The sequence below is a fragment of the Syzygium oleosum genome, unplaced genomic scaffold (assembly GCF_021117445.2).
Source record: "Syzygium oleosum isolate NSW1041296 unplaced genomic scaffold, Sole_v2.1 Sole_v2.01, whole genome shotgun sequence".
Taxonomy (NCBI): domain Eukaryota; kingdom Viridiplantae; phylum Streptophyta; class Magnoliopsida; order Myrtales; family Myrtaceae; genus Syzygium; species Syzygium oleosum.
The window spans coordinates 29,360,136-29,376,551 of NW_026607485.1; the positions used below are offsets into that span (position 1 = coordinate 29,360,136).

Consider the following 16,416-nt stretch of genomic DNA (forward strand, 5'->3'; position numbering starts at 1 on the left):
GCCACGGCCGCACGTGGGCCTCACGCACCGTCGCACCCACGGCCCTTGTCGGCGCGTGAGGGCGTGTGCAGCCTCCTCAGGCGACGCGCTGCCCCTCACTTTGCTCGTCTCGACGAGCACTTTCTGTCCATGCAATAAAATTCAAGTTTTGATGAAAAAAAAATCGAAACATGCATGAATAGTTCGGCGACGCGAAGAAAACGAACAAAAAAAAAAACGAGGCCGAAACGAAAAACAAACAGTACACACTTCAATGTTAGAGACGATACACATGCATGATCGGGAAACAAGTAAGCGGGCTCTGATACCAATGTTGGGAAAACTCAATTCCCGATCGACACATTCGAAACATATTCGAAACGAATTCGATCAATGCGGAAAACGTGCCCGAGGACCATCAACTTGTATCACCAATCGTACAGACATATCACACAACGAACATACCCGGTATTGTCACAGATTAAATGCTACTTTGCGCTTGAGAGTTCTTCGAACGTCTTTCGTACTCGTTTGCGTTCCGAAGCAAAAATAGAGAAAACGTTATGTTCGAAAGAGTGTGTTCTTTTGCATATGGAAAAACATGTTAGTTTTTCCAAGGGGTGCCCACTATTTATAGTGATAGGCAAATAACTACGTTGTGGGCCCTTATGGTTCACGGGCCGGGTTTGGCCCATCTTGGGCTGTCCACCCATTATGTCTTTTACTGAAAGCTCCACATAAGGAGAATGTGGGCTGAGAAATTGCTGCTGGTGATTAGGGCGAATCTCCGGAGAGGCATCTCCAATTTAAAATTCTCAATCTTGTGCTATTGTGTCCAGCTGACAGATTTCAACTCCCTCTGCCCGCTACACCCATGAAAAGCCTCTTTAACGGCTCTCTTGCTCGTTTGTCTCTTAAATCTTCTGGACAAGGCCATAAAGAGCTGCACTTGAGTCAAAAGATTGGCTTCTGCTTATCCAGCACCCACTCTCTCATGTGCAAATTGCGGCGTCGCACAACTGATAGTGCTACATGGAGGTGACATTACGGGTGCATAAGAAAGTCAGGAACGCGAACATGAGAGAGATGGACATAGGACAATGATATACAAACATCCGTCCACCCTGTTATTACACAAATAACAATTTTAGTACGCTACATGCAAGAAAAGAAAAACTAGTCATTTTTCTATGTTAGCTATGCAGAATGAACTTCTATATTTTCCTAGATCTGAACCACTTACCCCGAGAACCAAAAAGCCACGTCTTTAAGCTGCTCACTTCTTGATATATGAGTTGCCCTTCTGAATTGTCTCCGTTAACGCTTTCTTTGCCTCTTCCAAGCCAGCTCTACAGTTTAACAAACAAAGGCTGAGATTAAAAAACTTCATCTTCCTTTGATGTAATCAACTCCAGACCTTTCGTACTCATTCAGTGGGCCAAGGAGAAGATCCTCCTCGGCCCCAGTACGACCGAGGTGCACGTTGGATGCAAAGAACGGAAGCTCAGTCACCTGAAAATAGGGACAACAATAAAGAAAACCATTGGTTTTTTCAGTTTGAATTCAAGAGAAGTTAAAGGATTGGATCTTGATAAGTTTTTCCAAGGCACCAAACCTGAAAAGCAACAAATGCACACTCAACAATGCCGCGTCGCCCCTCAACCCACATAGGCACGCATCGCCAAACTTGACAGGAACATATGCCAGCATATTTCATTTTTTACACAATTCAGTTGGCTTCAAGACATAATATAGGGAAGCATAGAAGTGAAGACTAAGACGTCATGTCATAATTTCAGTGCGGAAATAGATGCAGAAAAATCCAGTTTCGTGTAGACATCAACGATCACTTCAAGATGAACTTCTCCACTTACTATCAATTGCAAGTCATTCTCTTAGCCATAACAACAAAAGATGTGCGGTGCTCTGTCCCTACATTCTTTCTGTTACCTTCCTTTGTTTTCCTTAATGATGACCAGACAAAATAATCAGAAACTAAGATATTCTCCCCAACTGCTTGCTTCTGTCTAGTGCCTATAGCCGAAGACGAAGTAATCACCTTGTACATACTTCCACAAGTGAGGTGTCCCATTAATTCCAGCAGATCTTTATTAACACCTTTCTTGTGTAGTGGTAGTGGATAGGTTGCCAAGGTGGCATTCGTAAATCGAATTCCTTTTCCTCTACAAGTAGAGATGATAACAAGCTCTCTAATGTTCGGTACAGGATTTATGCCCACATGGACCTAAGAAGTGATTCTTGACAAAATCTCACCCTTCTCATAAAGAAACTTCTCAGCAGAGTACATCTTCGAAATGGCTTGTGAATTTAAAGAATTTACAGACTCTAACATGATTAAGCATGCAGTCACATGTCTGGGAGACATAATTGCTTGCTTGTAACAGTGTTCTCCTTAGGTGGCCTAAGTACTCCGAAGCTTTTGTCACAAGCCCTTAACAAAATGAACATCACTAGAACAGCTAAAACACTATTATACCACCTGAAGCCCAAAACTGAAGAGACTAATGGAACGTGATATGAAGTCAACACTGCCAAAATTGACATCTAAATCCACAACAAATCGAAATTTATTTACCTCGACAACTTCTGTGCCGCCATTTTGGATGTGCGATGTCAGGTAATCTTGAGGAGTGAAGAACAAGGTGGTTTAACCTACAGATTTTGAAAATGCCAACTGACGTTCAGCATTCTACAGAAAAGTGCAATTTCTAATAGCCTTGCTGTCGAACATATAAGAAGTTCTCATTAGGAAGAATACACCACAAACCTCAGATAAAAGAGGTAATATTGTCACTCCTGCAGGACCCCCAACAACTGGAACACCAACTTCTCTAGGATCAAGGCCCAGTACTTCTGCCTTCAAGGAACATAGTAGATCAGAAATGTGCTGAGATATTTTTGCGAACACCTACAATACAATATCATGGGAAAGGCAAAAAGTTGTTGGCTTTCATGGCATTGTCTCGAAACTGGTATCTTGGACAGATTTTGCTGCCTGAGCGTTGGTACCAAGTATCTATTGACCATAAACAATCTTCTGAGAAGAGAACCAATAACACTCGCTAACACATAACAGCAGTTACATCAATATTTCGCCCAAAACAATTAACTAAACGGGCCTTCTGGACTCTGCTGCTAGGCTCGGAAATAGCCCGATTTTATTAACTTCACTTCTACACCTTCCACATGATCCAATACATGAGGCGTTAGCCTATTTAATGAAATACCAGGTCCACTTAGAATATCTTTTCGAAAGCTGGGAAAAGGTTAGATGGCCTTGGAGCAAGTTATCAATTGCAGGTACGCAAGACATAACGTTTGGGACAAAAAAGGGTGCTAAACAAGGTAAAATACGCTTCTATGTTTGTAGGCTCATACAAAGCTGACAACCTGATACTCCGTACCCTGTAAAGATACTCGATGCTTCTTGATGGTATCAGCAAGACAGTAGAAGCAGGAGCGATAAGTGCCGCAAAAGGTATTTGCTCTAACTGCCTCGAGCATGGTCACACCCAACAGTCTCTTTGGATCGTAAGTGCCAGCTCTCTTGAAAACTTCAGCTGCGATTGGAACTGTGGAGCTAACAGGGTCGCTAATCAGGTTGACGATAGCTTTCGGGCAACATTTGGTAATTCCATCACAAAGAGTTCGGACGAGTCCAGCATTTATGTTTGACAATTCCTCCAGTTGTTGCTGTCCCAGAAACCCACGGACCCACATACTCAACGGACACCGAGCTCACTCATCTGAAAAGGTGATCCAAAACAATATCCCCAAGAAAACGATCAGCTATACCAAATTCCATCTTCAGATAGAGCCCAGCAATTCCGTTCATACTAAACTGACCACGGCACCGGTGTCTATGGGGCTGATATATCCGCGGTGACACCAGCGGTGTTCTCAACATCATACAGATGAAGAACAGGGACGAGAAGGTTGGTCTTCTTCATCCACAATGCCAGAGGCTGCCCAGTCCCTCTAGCCGCCTCCATGATGGTAACTGCTCCTGATTGGGTTGCTCGTCTTGCTCGATCGTGTTCGCGTTCCAGCGCTACGTCTTCATCTGCTGGCGTCCGAGCACATGCTGAGCGCCCCCCAGCGAGGTCCTGCACAATATTTTTGAGCTAATTTAATGTTAAATTCTTAAATAAATTTTCTAAAGTTTACTAATTTTGAAAGGAAAAGAGATATCATCATCACAAATGATAAATGTTGAACCAAGAATTGATACACTCCTTCCATACAAAAGATGCTCAGACTCTTTTAATTTTTTTTAAGGGAGGGAATTGGAGGGTGCGGAGCGAGAAGATTCAATTCTTAATTTTTATTTTGGAACTAGTGTAAATTAAGTCTTACAAATTATTGTTAAAGTGTATCTGAGTTTTAAAGTTTTTAGATAGTACAATCAATAAAACTTGTCAAATTCATGGGCGGCAACCGGCAGAGAAAGAAAGAAAAGAAAAGAAAAAGAAAAATAAAAAATTATAAAAAAATTCAAAAAATGAAAATAATTTTAGAAAATGAATGTGAAGGAGTGTAGGGAGGAAAGAGAAGGAATTTTTTTCACTTTTGAAGGTGGTTTTTCTATTGAGGGAAAATATTTTCATTGACTAGTTTATTTTCCGTGAATTGAACGTTGGAAAATCCGGGAAAACGTTTTCTTGAAAGTTGTTTTCCGTGAAACGAAGGGAACTTTAGTTGTTAATTTCTTTTTTTACTTGCATGTGTGATATATATGTCATTTAAAGTAATCTAATTACATCTATTCATTCACCCAGAATGGAGATTATATATCATACAAGTTAAGGTCATAATTTCCTATAAATCACCAATCAAAAGGCTAGTTTCCTCCAACCAAAGATACAGGATAACATGGTCTTAATATCAGTTTGCAACGGTTTACTTCCGTTTATTATCCTGTTATCTTCACATTACGAAAAGACACTGGCCATTTCCATAATAACAGATAGCCTATGACCATAAATGTAAATGCTTCGTATCTCCAGCAACGTTTTTGAGTTTTCTAAAGGCCTCAATGTTGATTCCATATGTTCTCCATCTCCCAAGAAAACACTTTTGAGTCAATTAACCAGGACCACTCTCTAAATCACGGAGGCAACATTTCAATAAGCGGATTGGGTTATTGCAGTGGTCCCCGTTATTGTTTCGTCAAATGTGTGACAAATTGAAAATTAATTAAAGCCTCTTTTTTCCCGCTAAACCACAAACAGGAGGAGATGCCATCCTGCCCAATGCGACCAATATTATAGATATTGGTAGTGAATACCTGTTAAGCCTAGTCATACTTGATAAGTTCATACTTTAGAGATGATTGAAATGGATAGAGCATAATAACTTCGTCCATCGCAAACAATTCAATTTGAGAACGAAAATATCTTTTCAACACCATCAAGAAATATAATAGATGGCTCAAGAAGTGAACACTTGGATTAGCTCATGTCGGTGGCGAATGTGCCTTGTCAATCTGGCTTTCCTCCACGTGGGGCCGCAAATTTGGTTCTAATCCACGTGCGGTGGCGCCTTTCTTTTTCTTGGCCTTTTTTTCCCTGCCAGCTCTACAGGTAAGCAAACAATAGCTGAAATGAGAACTAACGTTTTGCTTCGATGGGATCAAACTGGTCCCTTGACCACTAGCACAACTAATATAGGCCCCACAATATATACATTCAGCCTTTTCTTGATCAGGAATATATTTAAAGTGTTCCCACACTGTAGATCTCGTCCTTCTTGGTGTGACACTAGAAGCACTTACTTTAGACATTTAGCAATCCTTCTATCTACGACACTTAGAACCTGCAAACTATTATTACAATCAGAAATGTAGTCCTCAACATACTCTTGACAAATACAAGAAAAGCATACATAAGACAACTCTTAGTTATCTGAATATTGAATGTTAATTTGAACAAAAAAACTCACCAGATTTTGGTGGAAAAAGATTGAATGTTCTGTTATTCCAGGTCACTAAGTTGCTGATCGGTGTTGAAAATCCCTAGCAAACCCTGTCAAAGTCATAAGTCATAAGTCGCCAGAAGACCGTAGTTATGTGAAGACATCAAGAAGCACCCGGTTCAAGAATTGAGGAGTCAAAGATACATAGCAGCAGAAAAGTACACTTGGCAATGACATACAAAAAGTAAATTGCTCCATCAAGGTGAAGGTGCAAATGCCACAACACAAGATATCAAAAACATGTAATGATGATCCAGCTCCTAGTGAGATATAGGACCATTTTCCCTTTTCTTTAGTTTCCATATCCAAGTGCATCAATACAGGAAGTCAAGAACTCGACCTGCACAACCTTAATCGATATTCACACTAACTAATCGAGCGTAAAACCAAAATCTAACGAAATCCCCCTGCATTTATCTTTCCAAATTAACAACTACCGTACTGTGTACACTCCAACATTGAGACCGAAACAAACTTCCCCGAACCTAGCCAGAAGCCGACACAGCTCGATATTTCTGGCAACACTCGAATAATCGCAAACAACGGCAAAATAACATAATTAGCGGTAGAGCATCCAACAAAATCATCCAATAAGCTACCATAACCCAACAGACTTACAGCACAGAACTCAAAGTTGCCATTGCCACCCATTACCAGAAAGTACACATCACCTATACATTCATCACCCATCAAAATACCAGTTTCCCACAGATTGCAAAGCAAAAGAGTCGAGCAAATGCTGCATGGTGAATTAAAAGTTGAGCTTAAAGCCTTCCATGCAGCAGATACTTATGCAACCACTCATACAAAGCAATTTGACCTCCTCACCCATGGTTTCGACTGAAACTTTGTACTTAAGATATAACACAACTTCACCAATTCGAATTCTCTATGAGCCAGACGACCAGAAAATGCCTCCGGAAAATCAAGCTCTAATACCATTTGACCACCCTAAATTAAGTTTACCCGTTGCCTCCAAATAGCAGAGCAATCATCATAGACCTCAATCTTTTTTCTCTTTCACCAAGATTTCTGGCCGAAACTATTTCCTGGGTCTCAATTGTAACGGGCCATGAATCAAATCTAGGTCATCGCGGCTTCGAATTTACCAGAAATCACTACCCAACAAGAAAAAATAAAAATACAAACCCAACAAAAAAAAAACAGCACTTGAAAATGCAAGGCCAAACAATCACAGACAGAACGCAATCGAATTGAGGAATCGCGCGAGGAATCGTCGAAAGGAACACAACGGAAAGCGAAGTCGGGACAGCGAATCCTCACCAGCCTCTTGTCTTGGATTGTGGAGGAAAGCACCAGTTCGTAGAAATAAGGGGCTACGGCATTTCTTGGGCTTCTCGAGGAGTCCTGCAGGGATTTCTGCAATCAGAGCCGATTCTGTGCTTCGCACCCCCAAGAACCGATTCCCACGAACACCCAACGAAAAGGCAGAGTTCAAGTCGCGAGAATTCACGATAGCACGCAAGAAGATATCCAACGGAATCGACAGAAAGAGAGGCGGAAACGAGCTGTCGTCTCTGTCGCCCATTGCCGTGATGAGATCGCTCACCTGCATGCGACTAGGGTTTCGTCGCACACTCAAGGAAGCGAACGGTGATGGAGGCAAAGGCTATTAGTCGCCTGAAGTTCACGGCGAGCGGAGGGGCGATCGGTGTTGGGGTATTGTCACGCTCTGTGTAGAGGGAGAGGAGAGGAGAAGGGAGCGAGAGAGAGGGGGAGATGAGTGGGTAACTGGGTGGTCCCGGTGTCGATGGGTCAGACCCGATCCGATCCGACCCTACCCTAACCCTTCTAATACCCACACTTACAAGCCTTCAAGCAAAGAAGACAAAAGGCCGGCGCGGGCGCGGGACGGGCCGGGCGGGGCTTTTTGGACACCCCTACGAAAGGTGGCGGAGAGTTCAGGCATATTAGACTGAACGGTGTATTCTGCAAATTCTGGCGGCTTCCAATCTGTCTTCAACTCGGTGAATGCCGACAAATCGGGCAACCTTTCTAGGGACTTGCATTGCAAGACCTCCGCATTCTTCAAAGAAATCAATTCTTCCAAGCCTTCCAAGGCTCTAATCTTAGAGCTACCAATTATCTTGAGATTCCGTAGATCCTTCAACTTCGAGAGGTTAGGCAATTGTTCGATCCCCCAACAGTACCGAATGTGTAAAAACTTCAGTGATTCCAGTTCACCCAAACCTGGAATCTCAGTTAGTTTGTCTAAGTGGCTGAGCTGTAACTCTTCTAGCCTCTTCAAGCCCAAAAGATCGGGTGTCTTCTCTAGGAATTTGCACAGAATTATGTCCAATTTCCTTAACCTCTCCAAGGATTTAAGGACGGGGAAGTGTGGCATCGGACATCCGCTGATAGTGAGAACCGACAAGCTTCTGAGGTCGGAAAAATCTGGCAATTGCGGGATATAGAGAAGTTTCAAGGTTGATAAGCTACGCGGAAGCCTATGGATGGACAGCATGACCTCATTCTCGTTCTCGCTGCAAGGTGCAGTCAATGGTCCACACAAGTCGAGATGATCCAAGTGGATTAGGCTCGAGAGGTCAGGAAGAACATTGAATTTATCAACGGCCACCACCTCAAGGAATTTCAAACTCGAGGGAAGCTCTAGCAATGGGCAAAGCCAGCTCCTTGCAATTTTAAATTTAAGCGTTTGGAGACTAGAGAAACCACTGATTTTTGACGGCAATGTAGAGATTGTGGTCATATATAAGTCCAAGGTCCTCAGATGAGTCAGGCTCCACTTTTCCCATGGGATTTCATCCTTGATATGCCAACAACACGAGGCATCGAGCACTTTGAGCGTCACCACTTGTCCAAGAGCATAAGGTATCGCCTGTATTCTTGAACGTGCCATCCTAATGACTTTTAGCCTCTTCAGATTTCCAATGGAATCAGGGAGAGTGGAGATAAATGACCTTCGTATATCCAACTCGACCAATGATTCTAGTTCCCCAAGAGAGTCCGGAAGCTCACGCAAAGTTTCGCATTCACGCAAAATCAAATGCGTGAGATTCGTTAACTTTCTAATAGATTGAGGAAGTTGGTTGATACCCCGACAATGAAAAATTTCAAACTTGGTCAAAGATTTTAGATTGCCTAGTGTCTCAGGAAATTTAAAATGTTTCCTTGTTGAGCAAAGGAAAATCTCTGACAAGCATTCAAGGGAACCGATTTCTTTGGGCAACCCTTGAAGGGAGCTACATCCCTCGAAATTCAAAGCACTTAGCTGTTTTAGCTTTCCAATTGAGCTATCAATTGTAGACAATTTCGTACACCTAGTGAGAATCAATTTCTCCAACTTGCCAAACTCGGAAAAATCAGGTGTCGCGGTTAACCATGGGCACCACGACAAATCTAGAACTTTTAACTTTTTCACCATCTGTAGTGGAAAAACAAGGCCGATGACATGCCAACGAAAAGAATGAGAATACAGTAGAATACATCTAGCTAGCAAAGGTCAATCAATAGAATTTGAAGGGAATATAAGCGAGGAGTGTCGGTACCTGGATTTGCCTCCATCCACCCCATTTGTGGGTGATTTTGCTTCACGAAAGGTTGAGCACGACCAAATTCACCGGTTGAAGATTTCTCGCTCTAATATTCTCTGGGCAATAACGCCAAGAAAGCCATCTTAGATTGGGAAGAAGATTTTTGAAGTTGCCCACGAAATTCATTCTTTCCCCTCCAAGGAACCTCAGGTTTGGAAAACGAGCTAATTCTTTAGGTGTAAAGTCGTGACTAATACCCAGACTGAGTGCTCGTACAGCTGGGTTTTCCTGCCAGTAGTAGCAAAGAATAAAGATGATTGCAACATAGAAAGCAATAAACCAAGAAAGTAGTCATCAATGTCAGTGGTTCTTCTTAGACCCCAAACTGATTAAATTTGTCGATATGTTGTAAAAAAAAAAAAAACAGCCACCTTATTTGTTATCAATTTGAAAAGAAGACAAACCAAGCATGTTTAAAATGTTCATTCAGTGTTGACATTTCTTTCGTTTCACATACAAAACACCTTTTCAAGGATGGAAACAAAGAACTCATTTTCATTCTCACCAAAATAAGAAACGAATGAAAATGGGGATCAACACACAGTTTTGTTGTTTATAGAGTTGCTTTCTATTTCTTTATAAACTAGTGAACAAAGCAGGTCATCAACCAATATTCTCGATTTTTAAACACATAATGAAAGATTTTCATGGATTGACCATATCTTCTACCGTTAGTGACTTTCACCTCATTGCTCGTCAATACGTCTAAAGTGTTCTCGTCAATCCACACCCAACGGCGCTTTCTAGCATCTCCCAAATTCTCTTCCTTGACAATATACCTTCCTAGATCTCGAATTTCGTCATGCATCCAGAACTTATTGTACTCATCAATTTTTATCAATGACATGAGGAGCAGATCATCAATTGCTCTACGTGGAGAATATCCGCAATCATCCCACATGTAATACGCATGCGTCGTATCCTCCCCAATGCAAAAGCATGCTATGTCTAGGAATATTTCTCTTTTTCGGAGATCCAATTTGTTGAGACTTATCATTAGTGTCTTTCGGACTTCCTCACACGGGACTTGCTCTAAGTCCTTAAATGTCTCGTGCCACTCCGATCTGTCTGTGTTGGCGAAAAGAGAACCCATGACTTCAAGAGTCAAAGGAAGCCTTCCTATGCTTGAAACGACTTCTACCGAGAAATTGTGCCAATCTTTTGGAGGAGTATCACTTCTGAAGGCATGCTTGCTGAAAAGCATAATCGCTCGATCCAAAGGCATCTCCTCTACTTGGTGGTACCTGCAATAGCTAGATCCCGTTTGGTTGTCCTCATCTGGCATCGTCCTATATGGTATTGTCCTTTTGTCCCTGACTGTAATGATGATCCTGCTTCCGAAACCGAACCATTTGTAGCTCCCTGCGAGGTTCTTGAGTTGCTCCTTGTCGTTCACATTATCGACAACAACCATAACCTTTTTCTTGCTAAGTCCGTTTCTTATGCGATTGATCCCGTCGTTAGTGTCATGGATTCCGTAAGCAGAGCTCTCGCCTAGTGTGTCAGATAACAGTTTCTTTTGCATGTCTAAAAGACGATGACCTTGGACATCTTCAAGGAAACTAGAGTAACTGAATTTAGACAAGAATTTGTTGAAGATAACCTTAGCCAGAGTTGATTTACCAATACCACCAATCCCATGGATTATTATGAATCGTACGCCATCAGGGTTTTTTCTTCTTTTTTTTTTTTGGTCGAATACGTCATCAGGGTTAACATCCAACAATTCCTCTATAACTTTTTCGTCGTCCACTTTAACTAGATGGTCAGGAAGACATCTGATCTTCATCTTCAACTTAAGTTGAACATCTCGAACAATCGATCCTATAAGTTCTCCAAACCTGCCATACGGAGACGGTGGACAAATTCAGATTGAGAAAATGATGACAAAGCACTATCCCTAGCTTTCAAGTATATCCGATTTGAATAAGATAAGCCACATATATTAAGACCGTTTTGCAAAGAGTGGCAGTTTTTCAAATAACAAATTTGATTTCATTGAAACATAACAACCCCGAGTTACAATGAAATTATCCAACTTATAAAGGGCTCAAATTAGCTACTGTGGCTGCTGGCCAGACTTGAATTGGTTGGGTTTAAACCCTAACACTGCTGCCCAAACTCTCATTGATTGGGTTTAAACACTGGCACTCAGTTTGGATTCAGTGACTAAGAGAAAATGAAAGGGATTCGGGTAATGACCAAGAGAAAGAAACGGTTGATTTTACGGTTGTTTGTATGCTTACGAAAGATAAAAAAAAAAGAAAATTAAGGAAATTAAGCCATTTCATATTTGGTTGAAGCAGAGAAGAGAGTGGAAAAGAAGTTAATTATATCTTTATGACTATTTTGTCCTTCTACTTATTCATAGATTAAATAAATGAGAATTAACGAGGCCTTTGGCTTGTTAAAAATTCAATATCAGCAACAATTAACTCGTGTCATAGAATGCTCATGAAAATATATATAAGCGGCATAGAAGGTTCACTTTATGCCGCGTCTCCAAGTCTCTATCTCTAAATCCTGATAAAGCTAATAAATGGTTCTTTCTTGAAATATGATAATCATCAAATGATTTTTCTTTTATTTTAATGTGCAGGCGATATTTTGAGATTGATCAAATATATAATAATTAGTTCATCTGCTAGTAGTACAAAATCAGTATGTTTGATCAACACTGAATAAGCATTAATATTTGTCTTTTTGTCGTTTCTACTTTTCCTTTTTTGCTAAATTGTTGAAAAATATTTATTTTGCTATTTAAATTTGTTTTTAGGTTTTTGACAACCAAACAGGATACTAAAACTTAGCATCTAACCACAACTTGACAATGACTTCAATATTCGCATTAAATTTTTTCAAACTACGTATCAATTATAGAGAGAAAGCATAGTGACTAGAAGATAAATTGAATATGAGATATTTTCATATGTATAAGAAAAAATGCGTCATATTAAAATTTAATAGCTGGAAAAAGTTATGGAATTTTACTCTTTCTCTCCCAGCGTCCAGCCAACTGTAGTAGGAACCTCAACAAGAGCATCTGCCCAGCGCTTCACCTCTTCAGGGCCATACTTCCCCTCTTCAGGGCCATACTTCCCCTCATGCTCAGACAGTGCGTTTTTGTACAATTCGGTTTTGAGCTTGACATCATTCGGCTCCACATCGAAGAAAACGGGGAGGATCTCCTTCTTCCCATCCGACTTTGAAATGCAATCTACCATATGCGCAACCTCACGGAGACACCACGGACTGGAAGCGAAGCCTTTAGAGAAGATGGGGATATAGATTCGAGTGTCGTCAAGGGCTTGCAAAAGGTTTCCACTAATCTTCTCCCCGACTCGGAGCTCTTTGTCGTCTTTGAAGACGCGGATTCCTTTCTCCACCATTTCACGGTAGAGGCAACTAGTGAAGTTGCGCCGAGTATCCGGCCCTCTGAAACTCAGGAACACTTCGAACTCCATTCCCGATATGTGAGTGGCTGGTGCCATGGCACGAAACAATTGAGACTCGAGACAAAATTGAGCTGAAAGAAAATAGTTGATGGGCTTGCTCAAGAAATCAATGGAGCGCAGTTTAGAAAAAACATGAAAAACAGGTGATGGGTTTAGTTAATGACCGACTCACAGCCATCAATTGGCAATGGCATTCGACCAAGAAATTGAGAACGACACCGATATAAAAAGAGAGTACGTAGTGCGCTGATCGACGGCCGAGTGAGATGAGACAGCGACTGAGTCGAGATGGAGAGAGATGAGATGAGACAGGGACTTAGTCAAGACTAGAGAGAGAGATTGAAGGGAGCCGCCGGAGAAAAGAGGGAGAGAGCCTAGATCCGAGAGGGAGAACTAGAAAGTGGAAAGTGTTTGAGCTTCAAGACATTGTAGGGTTTGGCTCCGGTTCCTAAGAACAGATCTAACCAGGCCTGAGTGGCGTACTTTTTTAGCATTATTTTTATGGATCTGAGCCGCCCTCTTCAGGGGTTGTCCTTTGAAGTTTCCACTGATGCCCAAATACAAAAAGAGAACAAAAGAAAAACTCTACTCTGAACGTGGGAGATTTTAATGATACCACTTTCAACTCTTATAAAAACTTAAGATATTAGATAAAAGTATGATTTAATATTTAATTACTCAAACGGAACAAATTTTACTTGAACTTTTGCAAGTCAAAGAAAAAAACACGAATCCTTGCACTCGTGGGGAAAACACTAAAGTCTTTTACTCTGAATGCTCTGCGTGAGGAGAACTTGATGTGAGAAATCGCTGCTGGTGATTAGGGAGAATCAGTGGAGAGGCATCTCCAATTGAAAATTCTCAAACTTGTGCTTTTGGTGTCCAAATGATAATTTCAACTCCCTTTGCCCACTACACCCAAGAAGAGTCTCTGCAGTGGCTCTCTTTTGCTCATTTGTCTCTTAAATCATTTGCACAAAGCGAGAAAAAGCTGCACTCGAGTCTCTTAAACTTCAAGCTTGGTGACAAAGACGAGCTTCGGCTTGTTGGGCACTCTCTTTCTATCATTTGCTTATACCAGCATTGCACAATTGAAGTGCAACTTGGAGGCGACAAGACAAGTGCATAAGAAAGTCGAAAACGTGGATGCAAACACAGAGACAATGAACATATAACTATAATATACAAACATCCATCCACCTTGTTATTACACAAATTACCATTCAAGTACGTTATATTCGAGAAAAGAAAAACCTCTGTGTTTCCTACGTCAGCTATGCAGAATAAACTTCGATATCTTCCCGGGTCTGAACCACTTATTCCCAAGAACCAATTTTGGAGTAGAAAATAACCGGAAACTATGAAGAGGCCATCTCTTCCGCTCCGAAAAGCAACGTCTTTAACCCGTTCACTTCTTGATGAATGAAATGCCCTTCTAAATACTCTCTGCTAACTCTTTCTTTGCCTTTTCCAAGCCAGCTCTACAGGTTAACAAACAAACGTGAAATTGAAAAACTTCTTCCTTTGATGCAATCATAACATACATAAAAAATTCGAGATTATTAAAACTCCAGACCTTTCGTACTCATTCAGCGGACCAAGGGGAAGAACCTCCTCGGCCCCAGTACAACCAAGGCACTTTGGATGCAAAGAATGGAAGCTTAGTCACCTGAAATACGTGGATAGCAATAAAGAACATCATTGGTGGTTTCATTTTGGATTTGAGAGAAATACAAAGATTTTTCAATCTCAACAAGTTATTTTAAGGCACCAAACCTGAGAAGGAACAAATGCACACTCGACAATACCAGCGTCGCCCCTCAACCCAGGCAGGCACGCATCGGCAAACTTCAAAGCAGCATATGCCCACATATTTCAGTTTCACATTATTTGAGCATGTGAAAAGAGTCCGCATATCAAAGAGCAATCAAATTTCCTTTTCGTGAAAGAGATCAGACTATATCTCAAAGGCCAAAAAGAGGACTGACCATTGAGAGAGTTGCCGAGCCAGTTCGAGCGAGTTCCAGCTTTAGCTTGAAAGTTGTAGAGGCACGGACGTACACAATTCAGTTGCACGACAAAAATGTAAGGAAGTAGAGAAACGAAGTCTAAGATGTCAGGACATAATTTCACTGTGGAAACAGATGCAAAAAGTCCAGTTTCGATTAGACATCAACAATCACTTCTAGAAAATCTGATGTATTTAATAATTCTGTCCCCGCATGAACTTCTCCTCTTATCATCACAATGCAAGTCATTCTCTTAGCCGTAACAACAAATGATGTATGGAGTTCTGTTTCTACATTCATTCTGTTACGTGCCTTTGTTTCCATTGATGAGGAGCAGACAAAATAATCAGAAACTAAGCTATTCTCCACAACTGCTTGCTTCTGCCTATAGCCCAAGACAGAGTAATCACCTTGTACATACTTTCACACGCGAGGTGTCCCGTTAATTCGGACAAAGATGTTTCTTAACACTTTTTCTTGGGTAGTGGTAATGGATAGGTTTCCAAGGTGGCATTCGTAAATTGAATTCCTTGACCTCCACAAGTAGAGATAATAACAAGCTCTCCTATGTTCATGGTTTTGGGACCTAATTAACAAAATTCCATTTTGAGCAGATTTATCTTAGATCCAAGCCCTCCTGATGCTCTGAAAAAAGCCAGGAAATTGAAATCGGAGCATCCTTGATTGTCAATGAGCTTGGTCGAGGCAAGACATGTTGCGGTTACTATATTACTCGTCCAACTATTCGAGACAGATCGAAAGCATGTGCTATATTGCTTATGCGTTTAGCCGGAGTTGCTGGTACCAAGAAACATTTATAATCGTGTAAATTAGTGCAACAAAAGTAAAAGTGGGTCCGAATTCCTAAGTGATACGCGTGGGACGGGACCTCGAATTTCTTAAACAATGAGGCTCTTTAGATAAAGTTATTATTAATTATTATTATTAATTTATTAAGTGTCTCCAAGCCCAACCCTACCACTCCCTTCTATGAAACTTCCTCTTGATAGTAATTTAATAATCAACATAAACAAATATAAAATAATCTGTAGGTGCTGAATTAACGTAGCAATAATAATATAATGTATAAAAACGAGGCAATAAACCATTATTATCAAACTAATTTAAGTCCCATGCGTTGCACGACTAAAAGTTGATTTATTGAAATATTTGTTCTGGAGATATATGGTGTAATTTTCGAAGTCAGCATTCATTTATCAACCAAACAACAAAATCTTACCAGGAACATATGAATCATTAGTTTAGTCTTTTTTTCTAAATGTCATATTTCAATTGAATGTTGTTATGTAGAGAAGCACAAACTGAAGTATATTGTGGGGTCTTAACCTTTGTTGATTTCCTGTAATATACTTGGTCAGACTTGTGTCTAGATTGGTTATATTC

At 40.9% G+C, this 16,416-nt stretch overlaps 1 protein-coding gene and 1 pseudogene across 1 annotated transcript; both read right to left on the bottom strand.

Annotated features, from left to right (window-relative positions):
- LOC115661493 (disease resistance protein RPV1-like) overlaps positions 1-13,203 on the bottom strand; it is a 42,825-nt pseudogene extending 29,622 nt beyond the window's left edge.
- On the bottom strand, positions 1,046-15,015 carry LOC115661501 (malate dehydrogenase, glyoxysomal-like). The gene is made up of 4 exons (XM_056317756.1): positions 14,780-15,015; positions 1,397-1,491; positions 1,223-1,328; positions 1,046-1,103 (listed from the first exon to the last, which is right to left on the bottom strand). Exons 1-3 carry the CDS (start codon positions 14,873-14,875, stop codon positions 1,256-1,258), a joined length of 264 nt encoding a protein of 87 aa, XP_056173731.1. The 5' UTR covers positions 14,876-15,015; the 3' UTR covers positions 1,046-1,103; positions 1,223-1,255.
- Between the last annotated feature and the right edge of the window lie 1,401 nt (positions 15,016-16,416).